This window comes from Carettochelys insculpta, chromosome 11 (assembly GCF_033958435.1).
Source record: "Carettochelys insculpta isolate YL-2023 chromosome 11, ASM3395843v1, whole genome shotgun sequence".
Classification (NCBI taxonomy): Eukaryota; Metazoa; Chordata; order Testudines; family Carettochelyidae; genus Carettochelys; species Carettochelys insculpta.
This window is the reverse complement of record NC_134147.1, coordinates 28,985,480-29,007,284: the sequence shown is the minus strand read 5'-3', so window position 1 is coordinate 29,007,284 and position 21,805 is coordinate 28,985,480. Positions and strand designations below refer to the sequence as shown.

Genomic DNA, 21,805 nt, shown 5'->3' with positions numbered 1-21,805 from the left:
TAGGCCTAACAGCTGCACAAGTGACATCTCATAGCAGCAATTCTCAGAGCCATGTCTAGTGCGACAGAGTTAATAACAGCTCTGTAGACATTGCAGTTCAGACTAGAGCTCAGGCTCTGAAGCCCACCCCCTCCCCCTGCTTCTGAGTCTGTGTCTGAACATCTGCACTGCTACTTTTAGCATCATAGCACAAGTCTGTAGACCCGCTCTCAGCCTCGCTGTCGTAGGCTGCCACTTGCTGCATAGTTGTACCCAGAGAACCATGCCACTGACTTCAGTGAATTCTGGATTTGACTACCAGTATTTTGCAAGCTGTGAATGAGTGGGGGGCAGAAAGACAGGCAGGTGGAAAGTAAATATATCTCTGCTGTGGTGGCAATCGCTTTCTGATTGACGTGGCTTCCTGCTGCAGGCAGGGGGATGTGACCTGCGCCAAGCAACGCTTGCTATTTTTAGCTGCTATTCAAGATAACTCCTGTATTCCATTTTGCAAACTTAGCCATGGGGCACTACAGAACATCAGTGGCTCCATAGTGATATCAGGGAGGAGAGAGGACATTGCTGGATGCATACCATGGGCCTTTTAAGAGTATGGAAAATCAGATGTGTTCGAATGAGCAGCTCCTGAATCAGAAGCTAATACAGCAGCAGAGAAATACAGAAAAGATAACTGCTTTTTAAACTGGATCCCCTGTGCTTTACCAAGCTGCCGGCTAAATCGGGGTAGGCAATAAGACAGAGGCAGTTGACCAGGATTAGCCCCTGGTGGACCTCGGGTGCTTTATTTACATACCTTTCTGAAGGTACAACCACTCACGGCTCCCGCGGGCTACGGATCACAGTTTCCAGCCAACAGGAGATACAGGAAGTGGCACAGAATGGGACACTGCTTCTGCAGATCCCATTGGCTGTGAATGGTGATCTGTGGCCAACAGGAGCTGCAGGTGGTGGTACCTGCAGATGGGCAGGTACATAAAGCACCAGCAACCTACCAGGAGATGATTCTGGCAAACTGCGTCCAGTCCATGGGCTGCTTGTTGCCGACCCCTGAGCTCAACAAGAGTAGCTGGACAGAGGATTTACGAAGTGTAGGCAAGAGAGGAATAAAGTATTCTCAGCTTGAAATTTGACATTGACTGTAGAATCCATAAGACCTGTTCTGTACTTTGTTACCTCATTGTAAATTTCTTGGGATTGTACACCTGCCTCTTTCAGAGCTGAAGCTGGCATAAGGAGGGGTTCTGTACGTTAAATGAAAGCAAAACTAGAATATATGCAAATTAATCTATTTGTACTTTAATTTAAACAGCATTTACATTTAAGGCAAAATCTTCAGCTGTGCTTGGCATAACTGCAGGGGCCAGGAAGGTGTTTGTACATCAGTTGTATGCATCACCAATCCTGGGGATGAACAGAGTCGTCTTTGGCCCTCAGATGAATTTAGAGTGGCCTCTAGGCTGCTCTCAGTTGCACTGACTGATAGCAGCCCCTCAGAGTCTGTTCCACCACCTGAGGATAACCAGAGTGGTCAGTGCTGTAGTCATACCTGTGAGGTGCTCCCCATGCTGGGAAGCAGAGTGACACTGCTCTGGCAATACACTATTACCTTGCCCACAGAAATACACAGTCGACTTGTTATCCACTTCCAGACTGCCTTGTGCTGCTACAGAGGCACAATCCTAGCAGACCACAGGTCAGTGTCTGGCTCACTACGTTACAGTAATGTGAGGGATCAAATTCGAGCCACAGAATTACACTTCAAGCGTGAAAATTCAAGAATAAAGCTTCTCTGTCATCCTCAGTGGGACGTTGTCCAGATTACAGCCATAAACATGAAGTATTTTTCACCTTCCTCACTGTGTTGCAAGCAACAGAGATGGTTAGAGCTGAAAGGGATTTTTTAAAAGAATATTAACTTGGCTTAGTTTGGACAGTGAAATGAGGGAAATCAATTTTATTTCATGTTTTTTGTGAGTTTCACTTCCTGGTTTTGTGACATGAATGCAGTGTAAGCTGGCAATACTGCTGGGAATGTTCATGTTCCTCTTAAACCTGCTTTCACTTTACTTGGAGTTGATGCAGGAGAGGAAACATGAAAACGTGACTATTCTTAAGACTCAGTCCCAAAGTCTCTGTTCAGGCAACACACTTGGACTGGAGTCCTGACCTACTGCTCCCATCTGCTGTTCTGGACAGGCTGCCCAATCCGGCTCTGCTAAAGCACCTTAGTCCTGAGCTGCAGTGCCATCCAGTACTCCAGACCTGAGCTTCTCAGACAGCAAAAGCTAACGCATTTCAGTTTTGATCTGACATCAGTGCAGATGTGGAGGGCCCATGGTGGATAAAAACCAATGATTTTTTTTTCAAATAAAAGTTTGAATTTTTATTTAAATCAGATTATTTTATTTTTTAAATAATAAAAGACTATTATGTTAAAAAATAAGCTGCAATTATATCTGATCACAAACATGCTCACCATGTACTTACAGTCTCATAAAAATAAATTAATGGCTCTAAGACTGGGTTTCTTAAACTTTTTGAGACCACCAAACAAAAATACTTTTTTATAGAGAGCCGCTATGAAGATTTTCTTTAAAAAAAATTTGTTGTCAGACCAAAAACAAAAAACCCCAAACAGCAACATATGCTGCAAAAACAAAATGGAGTGATTTAATCAGGTAGCATAGCAATGAAGTAGTAACATTGTATCTGATTTTAATAGCAGAAAATGTATCCATCAGTGTGTTTTTTCCAAGCGCTTGCGGCACACCTGGGAGTTGTTCATGGAACACCAGTGTTCAGTGCAACATAGTATAGTGCTCTAGTATATTCAGCCTACCTATTTTCTCTTGCTTCTTGCCAGTTCTGGGCTTTCAGTTTCTGTTTCCCAACAGACCAAAAAGTAACATATGCAAAGAAAGACACAAGCAGGATAGGATAGTTTTTGTTCTGTGCCTACGTGGTGGTGGATCTCAGCCAAGCACAGCAGAGGAATTCGTTGAGACTTTGTCTTAAAGACAGAGAGACAATATATAGGAAAAGATGGAGGCAGCATAGTAGGGAACAGTGGTGTGGACTGGAAAGAGAAAAGGGAAAACCTTATTCAGCAAACACACAGAGCTTCCTGTGGGAGTAAGAGACCCTATTTAGGCATATTTTGAAGAAATTTGTTTCCTGGGCATAAAAGGAAAATGTGTCAAGTGTAAACAGAGCAAGAAGATGATGATGAAGGGTCCAGCTGCAAGAACAAAGCATCATAAGGAAAACTGCTCATTGGGAGAAAATGAGGTATATGAAGATGTGGATATAACTGATTAGTAACTTAAATAATTCACTTGGCAACACAATATTCTTCAAGACTCTCATTATGCCTTTTAGTTTGTGTGATTTGGAAAGTAAATTCTCAAGCTATTTCCTGTGTTACTAGAAAAAAATAAAGTTTAGCTCAGCTAATTCTTATGGCTTGTTTAATTAGTTTGCTAAGTTTGACTCTGTCACTAAAGCATACAATACAGAAAGCTTCAATAAGAGAAATCTGGAGTTGCCAGGTGCCACTGAGTGTCATTTTCTTAGTTTATATCATATAATACATGGCCCTTATTTTGGAACATCTTGGCCACAGACCATAACAGTGATGCTGTAAGTCTGTTCCCTATTTTACTTCAGCATAACTCAGCTTTTCCAAGGGAGCCCCATTCTTTGCTTGTTTTCTCAAAAAACAGAAGTGCCACTGAGTTCAGGGGCAGTGTTTGGATCCGTTTCAAAATAGCTCTGCAGAATTACACTCTAAGAAGCTTGTCTGGTCTGTCATTTCACCCTGACAGGATCTCCTCTAGCTATAGCATGATTTTGTGAACATCCAGTAGTTCAGTGCTGGGCCATGAAGTTACCATGCAGTATATTTAAATAAGATACAGTATTTCTGCATTAGTCATTGGAACTACTTGAGATTTCAGCTCCTATAGAATGTCAGAATTTGATATGTCCACTTTATGTAACTTACCTCCAAGGTAGTCTTCAGACTATAGGAATTGCTGTACTGCATTAGAGGTCTGATCCATCCAATTCAACAGTGCACAGCATCACAGTGTCTCAGAGGAGGTTTCCAGGAACCCAGAGTGGAAAGATGCTTCTAAAAAGGCCTCATCCTAATTCCTAATAGAAATTGACTTAAGCCCTAAGGCACAAGTAATTTTTATATCTTGTCCAATATCTCTTTTTGTCAACTGTTATGACATACACTGGATAACAATTAATAATCCATATTAGTGGATAATAGTAATTAATACCTTATATTTGTATTGTGCCTATCTGCCCAAGAGATTATCGAACACTTTATAAACTTGAAAATTGCTTCACCCACCACCAAATTGCAGCTGCCTCTGGGGTGGAACACATCAGTTGTTCAAATTGTATGTCGTGTGGTTTAGGTCAGGAAATGAGTGGGGAAACACACGCCCACTCAAAATAAGGAGTGGGCAGAATAGCATTAGATGAGGTTGATGCTCTATGTGTTGCTTTCCTTTTTAGCACTGGGATGTGTTTCGGACAATTACAGAAGTGTTTATCCTGGTTCCTGCCCTGGTTGGCTTGAAGGGTAATCTTGAAATGACTCTGGCATCCAGACTCTCTACTGCTGTAAGTGTAAAGGTTGGGGGATGGAGGGGAGAGCAGGAAGGAATCCTTTGACCAATAGGACATACTTGTACTTGTAGGTGTAAGTGTGCCACTGTGTGGCCGAGAGAGAAACAAAGACCCCATCCTCTTCTCTGTATGTGTGTGTGTGAAGCAGAGGCCACATTCCCTTCCCTGCTAAACTGATATAAGGTGTTTCAGGTGTTTTAAATAAGGTTCATGCCCTGATTCTGCAGCCAGACAGCTCTTAGAAAATGATTCATCCATACGTGTCCAGTGGCCAGTGTCAGAGGGTACTGCAGAAACTGAGAGAGGCATGAGGACATGTCTGCTGCTATGCTACCCACCTTCAAGAGACAAGTGATGAAATCTGTTGCCCATGGGAGGCTAGGGCAGGGGAATTCTCACTAACAAGGAAAGGGGAAGTTGAGAAGACTGAGACCCTGGCTGGCCTCTGTGATCATGCTGGCTTTAGCTTACTCTGTCTGAGAGGTTCCAAGTGAAACCCTCTTGCTGCATTCGGGTGCTGCCAATTCCAGAGGAGCAGGTGGCCTTTCACTTTCTCTCTTGATTTCTAGGCTAACACTGGACAGATGGATGATACCCAGGAACAGTGGAAAATGGCCACCTGCAATTTAGCTCTGATTCAGGTAAGCCGCTCCAGCTGGAGCTGGAAAAGGCTCCTTTTTCTTCTATTAAACTGTGTCTTCTCCAGCTGTTCCCTCTTGGGAACTCATACTGGGGTGAACTGGTGAGCTCCCATCTCCTGCCGGCTGTGTCAGATAATTTGTTAGTGGCACAGAATCTTCCCCTATGAAAAACCTCTTGACTCCAGGGCCCTGGCCACACTCCCCCCTCCTTTGGGAGTGGCTAAGGTAATGTGGCACTTTGGCAGATGCTAATGAGGTGCTGCCATGACTATGCAGTGCCTCATTAGCATAATGGTGGCCGTACACGTTTAGGAAGTGCAGCTTTTGAAATGCACCCTGCCCATGTAGCCTGTAGCCAGGGGCCTTTTGAAATCGGGGTCATTCTGAAAGGCCCCGGCTACCTGGGTAGCATGCATTTCGAAAGTGGCACTTTTGAAATGCGTGCGGCCCCCATTATGCTAATGAGGCACTACATATTCACGGTAGTGCCTCATTAGCATCTGCTGAAGTGCCACATTACTATAGCCCCTCCAAAAGGAGGGGCTAGTGTGGCCACAGCCCAGGTGTTGTGTGTTAAAATCCAGTGGTTAACTTAGAGGTTACATGCCATGGCATAATGGGGGGATGCTTCTGTGCTGGTGTCCTTCGTAGTACACCAGGCCTCTGCACAACCTTCCTCATCTCCTCTCTCAGCTATCAGCAGCAGCACTTCTGCAAATGGAGATTCCACATTTTGTTGAGCCAGGACATCCCACAGCTGATTGGGAAATGCCTTCTGTTGTATTGACATCTGGACTTTTCCAGCAGCTGTAGGAGTTTACAGGCTTGGTTGAGAATTCTGAACCTGCATCACAGGGAGCCTTTAAAGGAAGGCCTCTAAATACCATAACAGATCTAGAGTCATCGCTTCACAATTACGCTGCCTACCCAGAACTTCATTGTAACAGCAGGAACAGATCAAAAGCACAGACCCTTCATGTTTCATCTTAATGAGTCTCTCCATTAACAATATAGGGCATATGACACACAGTGGATCCAGTGGAGGCCAGTGGAGCTTATAGTCTCTAGCCAGCTCATTACATTCAGCAGGCAGTGTTCTGTTGGAACTGGGATTTTCTCTTAGAGGAAACCAGCTGGAGTTTGGCTTTCAGGGGTGCAGTGCCCTGGATGAGGGTTGAAATGATCCCCATGAGTTCTTAGTGCCATGCTAGTGGTGATGAAGGGGATCGCAGTCTTGGGGGTCCCTAACTCCACACAGCCTACCTGTTGATTCTTGCCCAACAGGTACAGGCCACGGTAGTGGGGTTGCTGGCTGCCATAGCTGCTGTCATTCTAGGCGCATTCTCCAAGGGGCATGTGGAGCTGAATCAGGCCGCAGTGCTCTGTGCAAGCAGCGTGACGACAGCATTCATAGCTGCGCTGTCCCTGGGTGAGTCTCATTAACCCCAACCCACCTGGTCACTTGTGCCAGCGGGAAGCTGCCCTCTCCATGCACGCCTGCCCTCAGCGACCAGTGTGTTCCTTTTCCATCTGCAGACTGTTCTGTAACGGACGTGAAACAATTCTGGGGTTGTGGTGGAACTTCCAGTGGATAAGTGGCCACGTCCCCAAAACACTACTGTATTCTTAAAATCACTGCCACAGACTGGCACTTTGAAGGGCCAAGGACTGAATGCACCGTAGGGAACCTGTCTCTCTCTGTCTTCCCTAATTAGGGGGTAAGTCATGCTGGTGCTGGGGGGCGCTGTTTGTCGTGCTGCTATCCATGCTGGGCCTGTTCTGCGGAAAGAAGACTTCAGTCTCCTGGGAAAGGCCAAAGACCTCCTCCTCTTCCTTCTCCTGGCACTGGCCGAGGCACTGCCATCCATCAGTCCAGGAGCAGGAAGTTGGACATGGGGATTCTCTGTGACTTTGAGGGCCTATTTTGAGTTCCTGCTCCCTGCACACATTTGGACAGAGTTCTTACAGGTTTTGTTTACTGTCTCCCTGCACTGTGCCTTGGAGCTGGGGGGGTTGTCTGGGCTCCTCTGCTCCATGTCCTTGTAAATCCCTTGTTTTGCCTGTGTCCTGCACCCCAATCCTGTTTGTTCGTTTTTGGTCCCCCCACACTTCGATCTGTTGATTTCTGGGTTCTGTGGCCTCTCCCACATCCAAAGGCGGTCGGGGCAGTTCATTGGCTCTGCCCTCAGGGCCAGTCCTCAACAAGCTAGCACCATTCGTCAGCTCTAAATTCAGATGCACGTTTTTTCTTCAAAGAAAGGGGAAAAAAATCAGGATGTTCCCAGGGTTATGAATGTTCAGACGCTCCTCCCCAAATGGGATTCTCTCCAGAGGCTCACACCGACTGCCAGAGCTGCCGGGCAGCACCGAGGCGGCCTCTACATTAGAAGCACCAGCCTTCAGAGGAGTCTCTTCCTCTCTGTCCCTGGTGGCCAGTCATATGCACTTGAACATCCATACTCTGGGTGTTCCTGATCCAAGGACGAAGCCTGGCAGGAGGAGGATGAAGAAGCAGCCATGCAGACTGCTGTTCCCCCCAGCTGGGGAAATGGCAGCCCAGCAACACAGCTCCTGATGCTTCTCGCCACCCCCATAGTGGCAGGGGTTGCGGGGAGAGGGGGCCATGCCTGTGAGCAGCTGGGAGTGGGGAACCGGATAAGAGCCACACTCCCATCTCCCTCACATACAGGCCACACAACACGTTTCCTGCATTCAAAAATTCTTTAATCTGGCAGACCCCATTTCCCATGTTTGCCTGATTAAAGAGAGAGGTTCAAGTGTATCATTTTGAAGGCCCTGGGGAAAATCTTTGAGCAGATCCAAAATCCAGCGTTCACCCCACCTGTAACACAATTGACTGGTTGATTAACACATAGCAGTGGCCATCCAAAAGCTCTGGGTGTTCCAGCTTGCATTAAGACAGCTTGTAACACTTGGAGCGGAGCGTGAGTGGTGACTGAACGCAGAGTGGGTATTTGGAATGACCGTGCTTCCAGGGTGTGTGCTAGCTTGGTGTGCCGTGGGGTATCTGAAATGTAAAAGGTACCAGTGCAGACAGACGTTGCTCTTTCACTGCATCTTTCACACTCACACTCCTCTCTTAGAGCATGGCGATCTAGAGAAATGTGATAGGCCTTTGACCAGGGCTGGAAAGGGGCTGTCAGAACTGTTTCTTTCCTCATAGAAGGTTGAGGGTAAATCATTATGACTGAGCACTTCACGCCAGGGGCCGGGAATCAGCACTCTTGAGATTTATTCCTGCTTATGTCTCTGACTCACTTTTTGAACTTGGACAGACCACTCCACATCTCTGCCTGGCCCTATCTGTAAGATTAAGGTTAAACAGAGCTACATTCTTGGCAGGCCAGTCTGGGATGATGTCATTGTAAGAAGTGTCCAGTGAAAGAGAAGGTAGGAATTCACACATCTGCCACAAGAGGATGGTGTAACATCTTTATTCGTATCTGTGAGTGAGTGGGCAGTAACCTGTTTTCAGGGTTGTCAGACTCCAGGATTGTCCTGGAGCCTCCAGAAATTAAAGATTAATCTGGCATTCGAGATTGTTATGTGCTGAAATCTCCAAGAATACATCCAACCAAAATTGGCAACCCTGTGTGTTTCAGCAGCCACGCACATGTGCAGTCTTTCTAAGAAGAGGACAAAACAGAGCATATGGATGTACCCAGGCCAGATTCCAGGAACAATGGAGATACTTGTGCTGAGAAGCACTAGGCTTGTTCTCAGAAGTCTATAAAAGCTCACTGCTTTTATTAATCTTTGTTCCCCCAAAGCTCTGACTGGATGTAAAAAGAACTTTGCTGACAGACCATCAGCTCGTTTTAGGGGTCTTTCCGAGCTATGGTGACAAGTCAGTGTTGTGTGCAGTGAAGGAAGTGGGTCATGTTTGCGTGTCGAAGGGGAGATGTGTGGTATGCGCCATGTGGGAAGATGCAGTGTGTGGCTACGTCTACACGTGCACGCTACATCGAAATAGCTTATTTCGATGTAGCGACATCGAAATAGTCTATTTCGATGAATAACATCTACACGTCCTCCAGGGCTGGCAACGTCGACGTTCAGCTTCGACGTTGGGCAGCACCACATCGAAATAGGCGCTGCGAGGGAATGTCTACATGCCAAAGTAGCACACATCGAAATAAGGGAGCCAGGAACAGCTGCAGACAGGGTCACAGGGCGGACTCAACAGCAAGCTGCTCCCTTAAAGGGCCCCTCCCAGACAAAATTGCACTAAAGAACACAAGATCCACAGAGCCGACAACTGGTTGCAGACCCTGTGCATGCAGCATGGATCCCCAGCTGCAGCAGCAGCAGCCAGAAGCCCTGAGCTAAGGGCTGCTGCACACGGTGACCATAGAGCCCCGCAGGGGCTGGAGAGAGAGTGTCTCTCAACCCCTCAGCTGATGGCCGCCATGGCAGACCCTGTTATTTCGATGTTGCGGGACGCGGATCGTCTACACGGTCCCTACTTCGACGTTGAACGTCGAAGTAGGGCGCTATTCCCATCCCCTCATGGGGTTAGCGACTTCGACGTCTCGCCGCCTAACGTCGATTTCAACTTCGAAATAGCGCCCAACATGTGTAGCCGTGACGGGCGCTATTTCGAAGTTGGTGCCGCTACTTCGCAGTAGCGTGCACGTGTAGACGCGGCCTGTGTGTATTAGAGGGTGGGGGCTTGTGTGTGCATGTGGGGAGGGGGGCTTTGGTCTGGGGAGCTGGAGTTGTGGTGTTTAGAAGAGTAGAGTGTGTTCCAGGCATGCCTGGAGATTCAGTGCTTGGAGGCCTTTGTGAGCAAACACAAGTTTGTGAGCCAGAACGTGTTCTCCTTCTCTGCCTCCTCAGCACCAGGCTGTCAGTGGTCGGCATAATGCCGTGGGGCGGTGGCAGAGGACAAGGAAATTTCACTTGTTTGAGAGACTGGAGATCAGCTGCTGCCCTAAACCATCACAATACAGTGGAGTCATGTGGGTCAACATATCTGTTGATTTGCCCATAGCTATCTGTGAAAGGTCTTATTTTCTCAAGTAAAGTGAAATGAACGATTGTTGCTGCTGTGAATCTCCAGAGTGTTTTGCTGCACGCTGTTCTGGCCTGCAGGGTTGCAGAAGAGCTCTCTTGTTCTCAGAGTCTGACTCTCACCTGGCCTTTGGGCTTCAACCTTGGTCTCACCAGCTTATAGTACAATGTCAAAATTCTGCACTCACCGACCCACCTAAGACTGTAACTTGGAACCTGAATTGCAGCTGAATTTTACTTGGCATACCTCAGGCTGGGGTTGTGTATGTGGCCAGCAGCCACTCCTATATCCCCTTGATCCTGAAGCTGTCCATGCTCCAGGCCAGGCCCCATTATAAATAAGAGCAGCTCAGAGATCAGTGGGCCCCAGGTGGCTGTTCTGGAAGCCAGGGATCAGTGGGGGAAAGGAATGCCAAGCCAAGACCCTTATGCTGGGGGCATGGAAATGCCTTGTGGCCTGTAATGGCAGTCTTGTATCACCTGGGGCTTCAAAAGCCAATAAAAATCTGAATAATGCAGAATACTGTTCTGGAAAATGCCTTTGTGCTGTAGAATCTAGATGTGATACCTGAGCACAGCACCACTCTAGTTCTTGGCTACTGCAGCCTGGTCTTGAGTGCACACTGTGTGCGTATCTGTAAATGACCTTTGTTACCAATCTAAGTTCAGGCCAGTAGAGACTAGTCTGATGGATGGAACCATCTACATTTGGGCCATTCAGTGGTGCCTGCACTGAGCTCTGGTGTTTGCTCTGTGTGTGCCATGGACCTGCTCTGATTAATTTTTCTGTGGCAAAACCATGTTCTTCAGCGAGACCAATGGGCCCATTTTCTGGTCGTGACCAAACTCTATCCTATGTGGTATGGCATCCAAGTAATAGCAAAGACAACTTTTGGCCACCATGGGTCACCCTGGAATCAGGGCACCACTTGGCACAGTGTGGAGCCCACACAAAAACCAGCTTTGTTCTCTGGGTCTGAGCCCCAGGTTTGTTTCTTCCTTAGGTCTGGTGATGATTGGTGTGATCATCGGTGCGCGGAAGGTGGGGATAAACCCAGACAACGTTGCCACTCCTATAGCAGCAAGCCTTGGAGATTTGATAACCCTTTCCCTGCTAGCAGGAATCAGCAGCACCCTCTTTAAATACATAGGTAAGGCACAGCGCAGATGTCCAGAACCTCAGCTACCAGGGAGGCCTTCTGTTGGGAAGAGCTGTTCAGTTTTGGAGGGGAAGCCCCTCTGATTCCTGGGAAGGTGGGATGGACCCAGTATTACAACAGGGCCATGGAGGTGGGAGAGACAGATGGAAAAGGTTTTGTAAGTTCTGTTATTATTATTGTTAGTATTATTATTATTATAAGGTGTTTGGGGCGATTTGGTGGAATTAAGATAATGTTGCCTAGAGGGTAAAGCAGAAGATGGGGATTCAGGACTCCTGGGTTCTATTCCTGCATCTGTCACAGAGTCACTGCAATGCTGGCTAAGTTACATGCTCTCTTTTAGCCGCTGCACTGCCACATGGAAAACAGAAATAATAATGCCCCACCCCCAGACTCTTGTGAGGCTTTGCGGATGTCCTCCAATCTTCTGGGAGTACAAAGCATTATCATCCTCTTGAAATGGGGGAGAGACTATATTCTCCTGGAGTGACCCTCTTTAATTTGGTGCTATGACTGCTGTGTTATCCATGCCCTGAGTGTATCTCTGCACAGCAACTAGACAGCTGCAGTTGATCCCCAGGTTTTTCTTTGCTGTGTAGACATAACCTTAGAGATGGCAGATTGTTTAAAACCTTCGCACTTGAACTGCTTCCCCCTTGATCAGCCTAGGGAAGGCACAATGCATTTTGTAGCCATAGGAAAATGGGATTTATGCTTTAATTGATGTTTGATAATTGCTAAGCCAAACACCATGGGTCTCACCTAGGAAGATTAAAAATTGAGAGGTGGTTTGTGTTTAAAACTCTGTTGAGGATGTTTTCAAAAATAAAAGTTTGTAACTGTTAAACCTAAACTTTCACTGAAAATTGAGAGCAGAAATTGTGAGGAGATTGCAGTTTCCTATTACAGTAACTTATTCCACATGCCACCACACAGGGGAACAATTGAATCCAGAGGGAGAGAGAGAGGCCGGGGGAGGTCCAATAGTCATTTCATTTGACTTCTCCTAGACTTCAGAAATGTATTTATTCAATGTGCTGTTTCCCATGATGCTGTGGCATCTGCCTACACAAAACTGGTTTGGCTTTCAACATCTCCACATCCAGTAATCTTTCTCAGGGCCTACATTATAGAGTAAGGAGCTAACATATAGTATAATGTATGAATACAGTAATGAACGGCAATGAATTTAGGGGGCTATTATCACGGCCAAATATCTTGGCTGTAGAAGACATCAATTCTGGTGGAGTTTTATACAGCGGTCCTCTGGCAGGGGATTAGTTATGCTGTGTCCCTCACTAATGTGACATCACCCAACTGTTGAGTGTTCCCAATTTCCAGATTTCCAAACTCTTCTGTATTTCAGCAGAGGTGAGAGGGAAGTGGGACAGGATGTGTGACCCTGAAGTTCTTGTGCTCTGAAGCATTTATCCCATGCTCACAGAAATATATATAGACCTGTAAGGTTACTGATGAATCCCAGAAGGCCCAGAATGTTACATTCCTTTGAAAGTAACATTTCCCCCCGGTTCCAGTATAGTGATTTATAATCTTTTAAAATTAACATGTCTCCATCCAGTTCTAAATACCTCCAGGCTAGTTGCACAACCATTCCTCACACTGTGTTGTACTTCACTCAGCAAGTGATAATCAGTGGAGTACTTGCTTAGGAAGATGCTACTCCTGGGTTACGATGACAGAATTGGATCCAAAGGCCTGACACAGATTCTGAAGGGAATTATTTCATTGATTATATTGCGTGTTGGATCGTGCATTATAGATGTGAACATTCTCTATGTGTGGGGTTAAAAATAAACTAATTGCCAAATCCCCAAAGAGCAAGGGGATATTTAGCATCTCACTCAGCTGGATGTCCTATCATGCATCTTGGCTTCCCATCCTACCTGGCTTGTGGGATTCTGTGCACTGTTAAACAGCTGCCATTGCACCCCATAAGTGATTGCATTTCTAGTATGTCTCTCCGTGTGTTGAAAAAGCTTTCATAATGATAAGATATGGCTCTAAAAAATAGAAGGCTGTTTTAGATTTCTAACCTCAGACCCTGACAATATCTTTTGAAAAATGCAGCTCTCAACGCACTTTATCTATTGGAATACCTGCAAAAACTGTTGCAGCTGGCCCTGCATTGGCTTTAATACAGAGCGCAGATGGCGAGCCCTGTAGAAAAATCATTAGCATATCAAAAGGCCTGGCACAATCCCCATTGCTTGAAGGTGCTTCTTTCTGATGCCGAGTCATGTCTGTTTTCTTGTATGGCAGCATTTTTAAGTGCCATTTGCTTCTGAAGGTTGTTCTGAGATTATGCCGCTGCCAAATGCAAAAGTAGCTAACAGAAATGCACGTAAATGCCCAAGTAGACACTCTGCCCCTCAGCTGTATGAAGCATTGGAAAATAGCAGTTGTCCATAGTCTGCTGCCCTGACACCACAATAGCCAGTGCCCAGTGGATCAGAGGAAAGGTTGGGATCAGTGTTCCCTGGAGTCGGAGTACTTGAGTGGCTGACCAGGAGAGACTCAGGTGCCACCCAGCTGATTGGCAGTGTCCACAGCCACCCACAGCTGGCAGCATATTTCAAGTGGTGGTGCACCTCTGCACATGTCTTCATGCTCAGAACAAAATTTGTTCCACACTTGGATGGAAAACATTAGCGGGAACACTGGTTGAGATGCTTCCCATGTCTATGTATGGCATAATTTGCCCATAGGAGGAGTTTCTTTTTAGCCCCAGAGAGTTAGCATTTGACTCACCCCTGAAATAAAAGGGTTTATATCATGTATACATCCAATCGAATAAAACAACATAGACATCCTGATTCATGTCAGCTTCTCACCTGGTGTGGATCCTCCTCATCTCTTGGCCTCAGGACTGTCCTATGCCAGTGAGTTTCACAGGTGAACTATGAAACTGGGGGAAAAAACCACACTGAGTGATATGCTTTATAGCTTACAACATGAATATTTCAATCCCAAGACTGGGTTGTGTTCTTTGTCAGTCAGGATGCAATGGATGTGCCGGTCAGATTTACAACCTTCTGGACTGAGAGGTGTGCAAATCGCATTTTGTTTTCCTTTTCCCATGCCAGATGTCAAATACCTTTCACCTCTGATCTGCGCTGTGTTTGTCATCATGATTCCTCTTTGGGTTGCCATTGCCAAGCAAAGTCCTTCCATTGCTGAGGTGCTGAAATCTGGCTGGCAACCAGTGATTGTTGCAATGAGCATCAGCAGGTAAACCTAGAAGCCACCTTCCACTCAGTGTTCCCCCCACCCTCGCGGAGTCTTTTCATTTCTTCTCTTTTCTTTTCTTTCTCTCTCACTCCTCCCCTGCACCTTCCCTTCCCTTCTGTCTTTCATGGAATAACAATCAACCTAATCCAAGGGAAGGTCCAGAAAAAAAGTCTACCTGGGATTCCAGGGATCATTTATAGCAACATAGTTTTACGTTCTATGACCTCAGGATCTGTCACTGTTAGATGTATTTTGAGGGACCAATGGCTTCCATAAAACAAAACAAAAGAAAAGAAAACAAAAAACCCCTCCACATCTGGTCCATAGTCAAATTCCACTGTGTACAACTGTTATCATTGGTACTGTGGTAGTACGTAGGAACTGCCAGTATAGAGGGGGACCCTGTTGTGTTAGATGCTGGATTAATATAGAACAAAAGGGAGTCCTTGTCTCTGTCTCTGTTCTGTATCCAGTACAGAGGGAGAGGGTAGGTAATCAGCTTTCATTTTGTGCCATTTTTCACAGCATCGGTGGGCTGATCTTGGACAAAACTGTGACTGACCCGAAATTTGAAGGCATGGCGGTTTTTACACCTGTGATTAATGGTAGGTTGGGTTGTGGGGGAGGGGTTAGGTCCTTTCTCCCCCAGAGGGCTAGGTTCTCATCCCAGCATGTGTTATCAAGCAAAACGAGTCTGGTGGCCACATCTGGGTCTTTGGCCACATTGCATGTTACTTTGCAGAACAATTGGCAGTTTCAAGCCAGAGATGTGATTGCCGCTCCCGTAGGCATACCTGGACTAGCTTTAATCTGGCTAGTGTGGCTAAAATAGCAGTGAAAACTCAGTGGTCTGGGCTGTGCAAGCTGGGAACCCTGGGTGTGCACTCACATGCTTAGTCTGGGCTTGGCTCTGTGGTGATCCCATGCTGTTTTGAGCCCACCCAGTGTGGATATGCCATCCTGAGCTGTAATCACATCTCTGATTGCAGTATAGACTTACCCTCTGATTGGGGGAGGCTCAGGAGTGGAATAGAAGTAGGTGCTGCAAGTCAGGACTGAAATGTGTTGATAGAGTTATGGGTAGGATCTTTGCATAGCCCCACCCTCCACTATCTGGTGTTGCTGTTAGTCTGTGTCTACACTGCAATTAGACACCTGAGACTGACCATTCCAGCTGACTGCAGCTTTTGGGTCTCCACGGGAAGTGCTGTTTAACTGCAGTGTAAACATTTAGATTGAGTTTGGAGCCTGGGCTCTGGGTTCCTGCAAGGTGGGAGGGTCCCATGGCTTAGCCTTCCGCCTGAACCCAAATATCTGCACTGCAGTTAAACAGTCCCTCAGCCAGAACCCCATGAGCCTGAGTCAGCTGGCACAGGCCAGCTGCAGGTTTTTAATTGCAGTAGGGACATACTCTGAAATTTGAGCATTAAATCACTGCAAAATATCACAATAAAACCCATTTCCTTCCTCTCCCAAATTGACATTCTCGGCTGTGCAGTCAGTCTACGCTTCTGCTACACTTTGACGATCAAGATTAGTCAGTGGTGGAAATACCCTGGGCTCTTGGATTGATTTTTTTCCCCAGTACAGGCTGTGTCTAGACTAGCCCTGACCTGGTAGGGGGCATGGCAATTAGGGTGTCAGGAGTGCATGTGCAGCACTTCATTAGTCAGAATTTCCACCGCAGCAACCTTGAAGTGTGAAACTTCAAAGTGCCAGCGTGCATGTAGACGCGGGTCAGCCGCAGGTACTTCGAAGTGCTGCACTCCTTCAGAGTCCCTTTACTCCTCAAAATTTTCTCTCTGATATTAGCTAATATCAGAGGGAAAATTCAGAGGCCTGAAATCATCTGCAGAATTAAGTGTGCCCCCATTTTATGCACCCCCAGTTTGCATTGGTAAAGATGCCCCTGAAAAGTTTAAAAGTTCCATTTCAAGGAATTAGTTTGCAAATATCACTAAAAGTAATCCTAATTTACTAATATTGTTGATGATTATAATAAAACAAAGATAGACCTTTGGGTAAGTCTATCCAGGCTTTGAGCTCAGACTCAAGTCTAATCTCCCTTCCGACTACACCCAACTCACACTGACCTGGATCCCATGGGGCAGAGAGTCCAAGTCTGAGTCAAGCTGGGGCCACAGTTTGACCCCCGTTGTATTGCAGTGCAGATGCTGCCTTACTGGACGTGTAATGTAAGTGGAGATACACATCTCCTAGAAGGGACCCTGGGAGGTCATCTAGTCCAGTCCCCTGCTCTCTTGGCAGGACCAAGCACCATCCCTGGCATCTATTTGCCCCAATCCCTAAATGGCCTCCTCAAGGATTGAGCTCACAGCTCGGTTTAGCAGGCCAGTGCTCAAACCACTGAGCTATCCTTGTGCTCTGAGAGTTTACCAAAAGTGTTCCACAGTACCATGGGCCAACTTTCTTTTTTGGCCATATTCTGTTCTATTCTATTGTTGTTATAGCAGGTCCTGAAAACTTTGTTTTTTTACTTTGTCTCTCACTGAAAGTAGAATTTGCCATTCTGCTTGAGAGAAGAGAAACAAGTAAAGGCCGCAGGATTTAGGGCATTATTATTTTATCCAGTGCATACCATTCTTTGCACACATGTACATACATAGGCGATGCAGGATTGCTCCCTAGAATATAGCCAGTGGTCTAATAGAGAACGTAGCTGTTATTTCACATTTGCCAGAATTAAGCAATTGGGAAGGAGCTAATTGCCTCTTAATTAACCAACATGGGTAGGGCTGATTCATCCTCCTCTGATTCTTTCTCACTTAATAAGTGTGTTATGTGCCTCCCAGTGAAGAAGATGATCACTGTTTGTGTCACTTGTGATTTTTACAATGAAGTCTTTCCAGCTGCATCTATCTGAGAAGCAGAACTGAGAGCAGCAGCTGCCTTTACTCTGGCTTTTGCACCAGGTGTTTCCCAGAGGTCAGTTAATGTTGGCTGGACTTGCCTCATTGCTGGAGATCATGCAACGTTTATGACTTGTCATAACTAGCAGTAGTTCCAGCAGAGAATGTTTTATATGAAACCACCAAAGAGAGCCTTTCATCTGAACTTCCTTCTTGCTGTGATTGTGAGTGTTCCTAGCGTGTGACTAGAGCAGCACCACAATGACTCGTGGGTTGTGGCTTTACTTTTCCTTAAGCGCTGCTCAGACAGTGCATCTGAACAGGCACAGGTTGCCCAACCTTCTGCTAAGTCCCTAGAAATCAATGGACTGTGTGTGCTTCTTACTGCAGCTAGGAGAGAGACTTATGGGATTGTTGCATTTTTGCACTTGCAGGTGTTGGCGGGAATCTGGTAGCCATCCAAGCCAGCCGCATCTCCACATTCCTGCACTTCTGGAGTATGCCAGGTGTCCTGCCCTACAAGATGAGGCAAAACTGGCCCAGTCCATGCACCACATACTTCATGTCAGGTAGACAGTATGTTCATATTGCAAAACCCATCACCCCAGTGAGAGCTCTTTGCACCCTCATTGGCCTTGGGCCAAATGGGTTGTAGAGAGTGAACTCCTTTTCCTTCCCTGGAGGTGCAACCTTCAGAGTAAGGTTGAGATACCTTAGCAAGGAGCATCTTGTGAGAAGTTTGTTCCTATTGCTGTTCTTAATGTGTGGCTGGACAGGGAACACTGGCCTCCAGAGTGCCTGTTACTGTCAACAAGTCATTTGAAAATAAACTTCAAATTCCCTGTGGTGGCGAGTCACCCTTGTAACTAGGTTGTCCTGGATGTCCCAGGGCATGGATGAGTAGCAGACTGTAACACACAGTGGTTTTGCTCATGCTGGGGAAATCAGGGGTAGATCTGATCAAGGCAGTGGCGTTATACTGGCACAAGCAAAATCCAGACTTGGCCTGTTACTTTTAGATGACTGGGTCCTGTTGCTTTTCTGCTGGGAGTTTGTGCATGGATGATAGGACAGAGTCTGAGCTAGGAAAGTGGATCGTAGCAGGAGCTGAGTGGGGACTGGAGCTGTATGGGAAGCTGAGCAAGAGGGTCAGGAGAGTGTCAGGATAGCTGAGCAGTGTTCCCTCTATTTTTTTCCATCCATGGGCAGAATCAATTTTATTATGTGCACCCAGGCTGTGTTGATGTGCACCACCAATAGAAACACAGGCTGGCAGCTGTGCATGGCTGCGGGGGTTTTGCTAATCAGCTGGGCAGCACCTGAATCTCTCCTGGGTAGCTGCCCAAGTGCTCAGTTTACAGGGAACGCTGGAGCTGAGTATGTACGTAGACCATTAGTGACCAAAAAAGCTGCTGCGGGGGTGGGGAAGAGTCCCAGACATACTTTATATGACAGTGGCTTTGCTTTATATTCTAGCAAAAGGTACTAGCAGTAGCAGCTGAAAGGATTAATAAAGCAAATAGTTAGTTACTCACAATCCCTACTGCTATACTAAGGAACTGAGTATCATTCAGAAATGAGTCATTGGTAGGTCACGTCCCTCTCCTATGCCCCTGGCACACAAATATACGTGTTGTCATTAAAAGATGTACAATTGTTTGCTTCTTGCCCCCCAGCTCCCAATGAACAGGACCTGCTCTGGTTCATTTTAATGTGTGTTCTCTGCAGGGGTGAATTCCAAGTCAGCCCGAGTCCTGTTTCTGCTGGTTATCCCTGGACACCTGGTGTTCCTGTACACCATTCGCCTCTTGCAGGGCGGGCACACAGCCATCACCTTCACTTTCGTGATGTTTTATCTGACTGCTGCTTTGCTGCAGGTACTAAAAAGAGCATGTCTGAGCTAAGAAGGGATACTTCCTAAACAAGGAAGACCTCCAAATCCCAAACACTGGCCATTAATCCCAGACCTTTCTCTCCACTGTCCTCACCCAGTGTCCCTAATCCCAGGAATTACTAGTGGCAGGAGCCATCCCTGTGCCAGTTGTTGGATACATTGTACAGGCTCGTGTTGGTCTCTTGGTTGCCCTGCAGCAATATATTTCACTGGGCAAATAACTATGACTAGTTTGTTTGTTCTTCGTTTCCCCTGTTACTATGGCTAAAGGCAGGTGAGCAGATTTTGTGCCAGCCCTGTAAATTTCCATGATAATTCTGCAAGGTTGATTTCACATGTCCAAATATAAACCTGTGGGGTAGGGAGACTGGACTTTGTGGAGCAGAGCTCTGGTCAGTTGGAGAAAGCTCAGCACCGAAAGGGTTGAGGTAGTGAGAGATCCCACATCCAAAAACAACAGCCACATATCTAGACCTCAGACCATCAATTCTATTGGCTCTGCTTTTGCCCTTTATCCTTTCCCTGTTCTGCCTTCTCCATACATGTGCTCTGTTGTCCTACTCACATGAATACTAGGAAATGATGCAGGGGGAGGGAAGTTGCGTTTGGGTGTTTTTCTGCTTGGTTTATTCCTAGAAAAATGCACTCGTGGTCCCTGGCGTGCTGAGACATCCTCTGGAGAACCTAGCAGTATGCAGTGGGAGAGCTCTCTCAATACTGAATTGAATTACAAAGGCTGTCTTTAATATTTAACTGACGCTTTTCCTCCAGCTGGCTACCAGGATCTTGAGTTAATAGGAATGAAAAACAAAACAACTCCCTCCCCCAAATTTCTAAGCAGTCTGGATAAAAAACATCTCTTTTCAATGGCTCAGGGTTCACCTTCTTGGTGATAAAAAAACAATCCGTGTGATAAAACCAGTTCTCCAGTTGGCCATGGAGGCAGGAAAACCAGGGTAGATGACCTGAATCATTAAAGGAAAGGAGAAGCATGAAACCTCTGCCTATAGAAGTTAACTACTACGAGCTGACCAGTTGTTTTTCCCTACACTTGTTGGGCCACAATCCTGCTGACAGTAAAGTCTCTCATTGCGGCAGGAACTCCATCCCTTCCCCACAATGACCATCCATTCTAGCCATTGGTACTTTATCGCTGCTGCATGCTTGTCAGTCCTGGACAGATGACCCTGTCTTCTCTCTGCAGGTTGGAATCCTGCTGTACTTGGCTGACTTAATTGTGCGATTGATGTGGAGAAAGGCCCTAGATCCGGACAACTTCTCCATTCCCTACCTCACTGCCTTGGGTGACCTCCTGGGCACAGGCTTTCTGGCACTTTGCTTCCGCTTGGTTTGGCTTGTTAGTGGGACGGAGATGAAACTGGGTAACTAATGGGACTTTGGCTGCAATCTTGGCCAAAGCTGCTCCACCAGGCAAGTCATTCAGGAGGGTGCTGTAACGAGGTCCAACAGGGTATTGTAAGTCTTTGAACTGGAACAGGTTTGCTATCCTTGTCCACCCCCTCTGTCCAATGCAATGCCTTACAACTGCACAATTCAGAGTCAAAGCAGCAGAACCTGTCTGGACATACATTGCTGTAAAAGTGACAGAAAACAGTGTACTCTGTCCATGGGTGTGTCTGGAAAACCATCGTTAAGGAACAAAGGTCATACTTGGCAAATTTGCATTCTGACTGGCTTAAATTGACACCCCACTGAAGTCAATGGGAGTCCTTACAGTGACTGCAGGTGGTCTGTGGATCAAACTCAAGGTGAGGATGTTGCAGCATCTCCGATCAGCTATTAGAAGCTACAGATTATTTTCTGTTCCCTCTCCAGCCTCAATGAGAGTGGGAGAAATAATAAAAACCATAAAATTCTCTCTGAATAACTTGGGTCTCACACAGCATGATCCCCACTGGATTGCAACTCACTGAACCCTTGTCCAGGGCAGGACCTGACTTACTGAACTTCTCCAGCTGACAAGCGGGACTATCCTTTGACAGTTTAAGGAATGTGGTCTTTAGTTTTTTTATGGTTAATCAAAACATGCACAAATAAACTGCTTCCTAGTTTCTGAGGGTTTATTGCCATTGTTTTGTTGTTGCTAATCAGCACTGGACTAAGCACTTCTTACGTCACTACAACTTGACCAATGATGTATGGGGCACATTTCCCAGATCGGATACATAGCCCTACCTTTGAAAAATAACATATGGCCTAGAAAAGTAGGGCAGGGTGAAACTTAGGAGAACATCTTGCCCAAGGGCATGATGAAGTAAACATAGATCATCCCTAGTAAGTGTTTGTCCAGCC

General features: G+C 46.4%; 1 protein-coding gene across 6 annotated transcripts in view; it reads left to right on the top strand.

Moving 5' to 3' along the window:
• SLC41A3 (solute carrier family 41 member 3) overlaps positions 1–21,569 on the top strand; it is a 38,830-nt gene extending 17,261 nt beyond the window's left edge. For all 6 annotated transcript variants that reach the window (XM_075005473.1, XM_075005478.1, XM_075005474.1 and 3 more), the window contains 9 exons: positions 4,531–4,638; positions 5,214–5,285; positions 6,570–6,714; positions 11,324–11,470; positions 14,584–14,728; positions 15,254–15,333; positions 18,033–18,167; positions 19,327–19,475; positions 20,697–21,569. In XM_075005473.1, the coding sequence (XP_074861574.1) occupies positions 4,531–4,638; positions 5,214–5,285; positions 6,570–6,714; positions 11,324–11,470; positions 14,584–14,728; positions 15,254–15,333; positions 18,033–18,167; positions 19,327–19,475; positions 20,697–20,882 (1,167 nt within the window). In that variant the 3' untranslated portion in view covers positions 20,883–21,569. The remainder of the gene's footprint in view (positions 1–4,530; positions 4,639–5,213; positions 5,286–6,569; positions 6,715–11,323; positions 11,471–14,583; positions 14,729–15,253; positions 15,334–18,032; positions 18,168–19,326; positions 19,476–20,696) is intronic.
• The last annotated feature ends 236 nt before the right edge of the window (positions 21,570–21,805 follow it).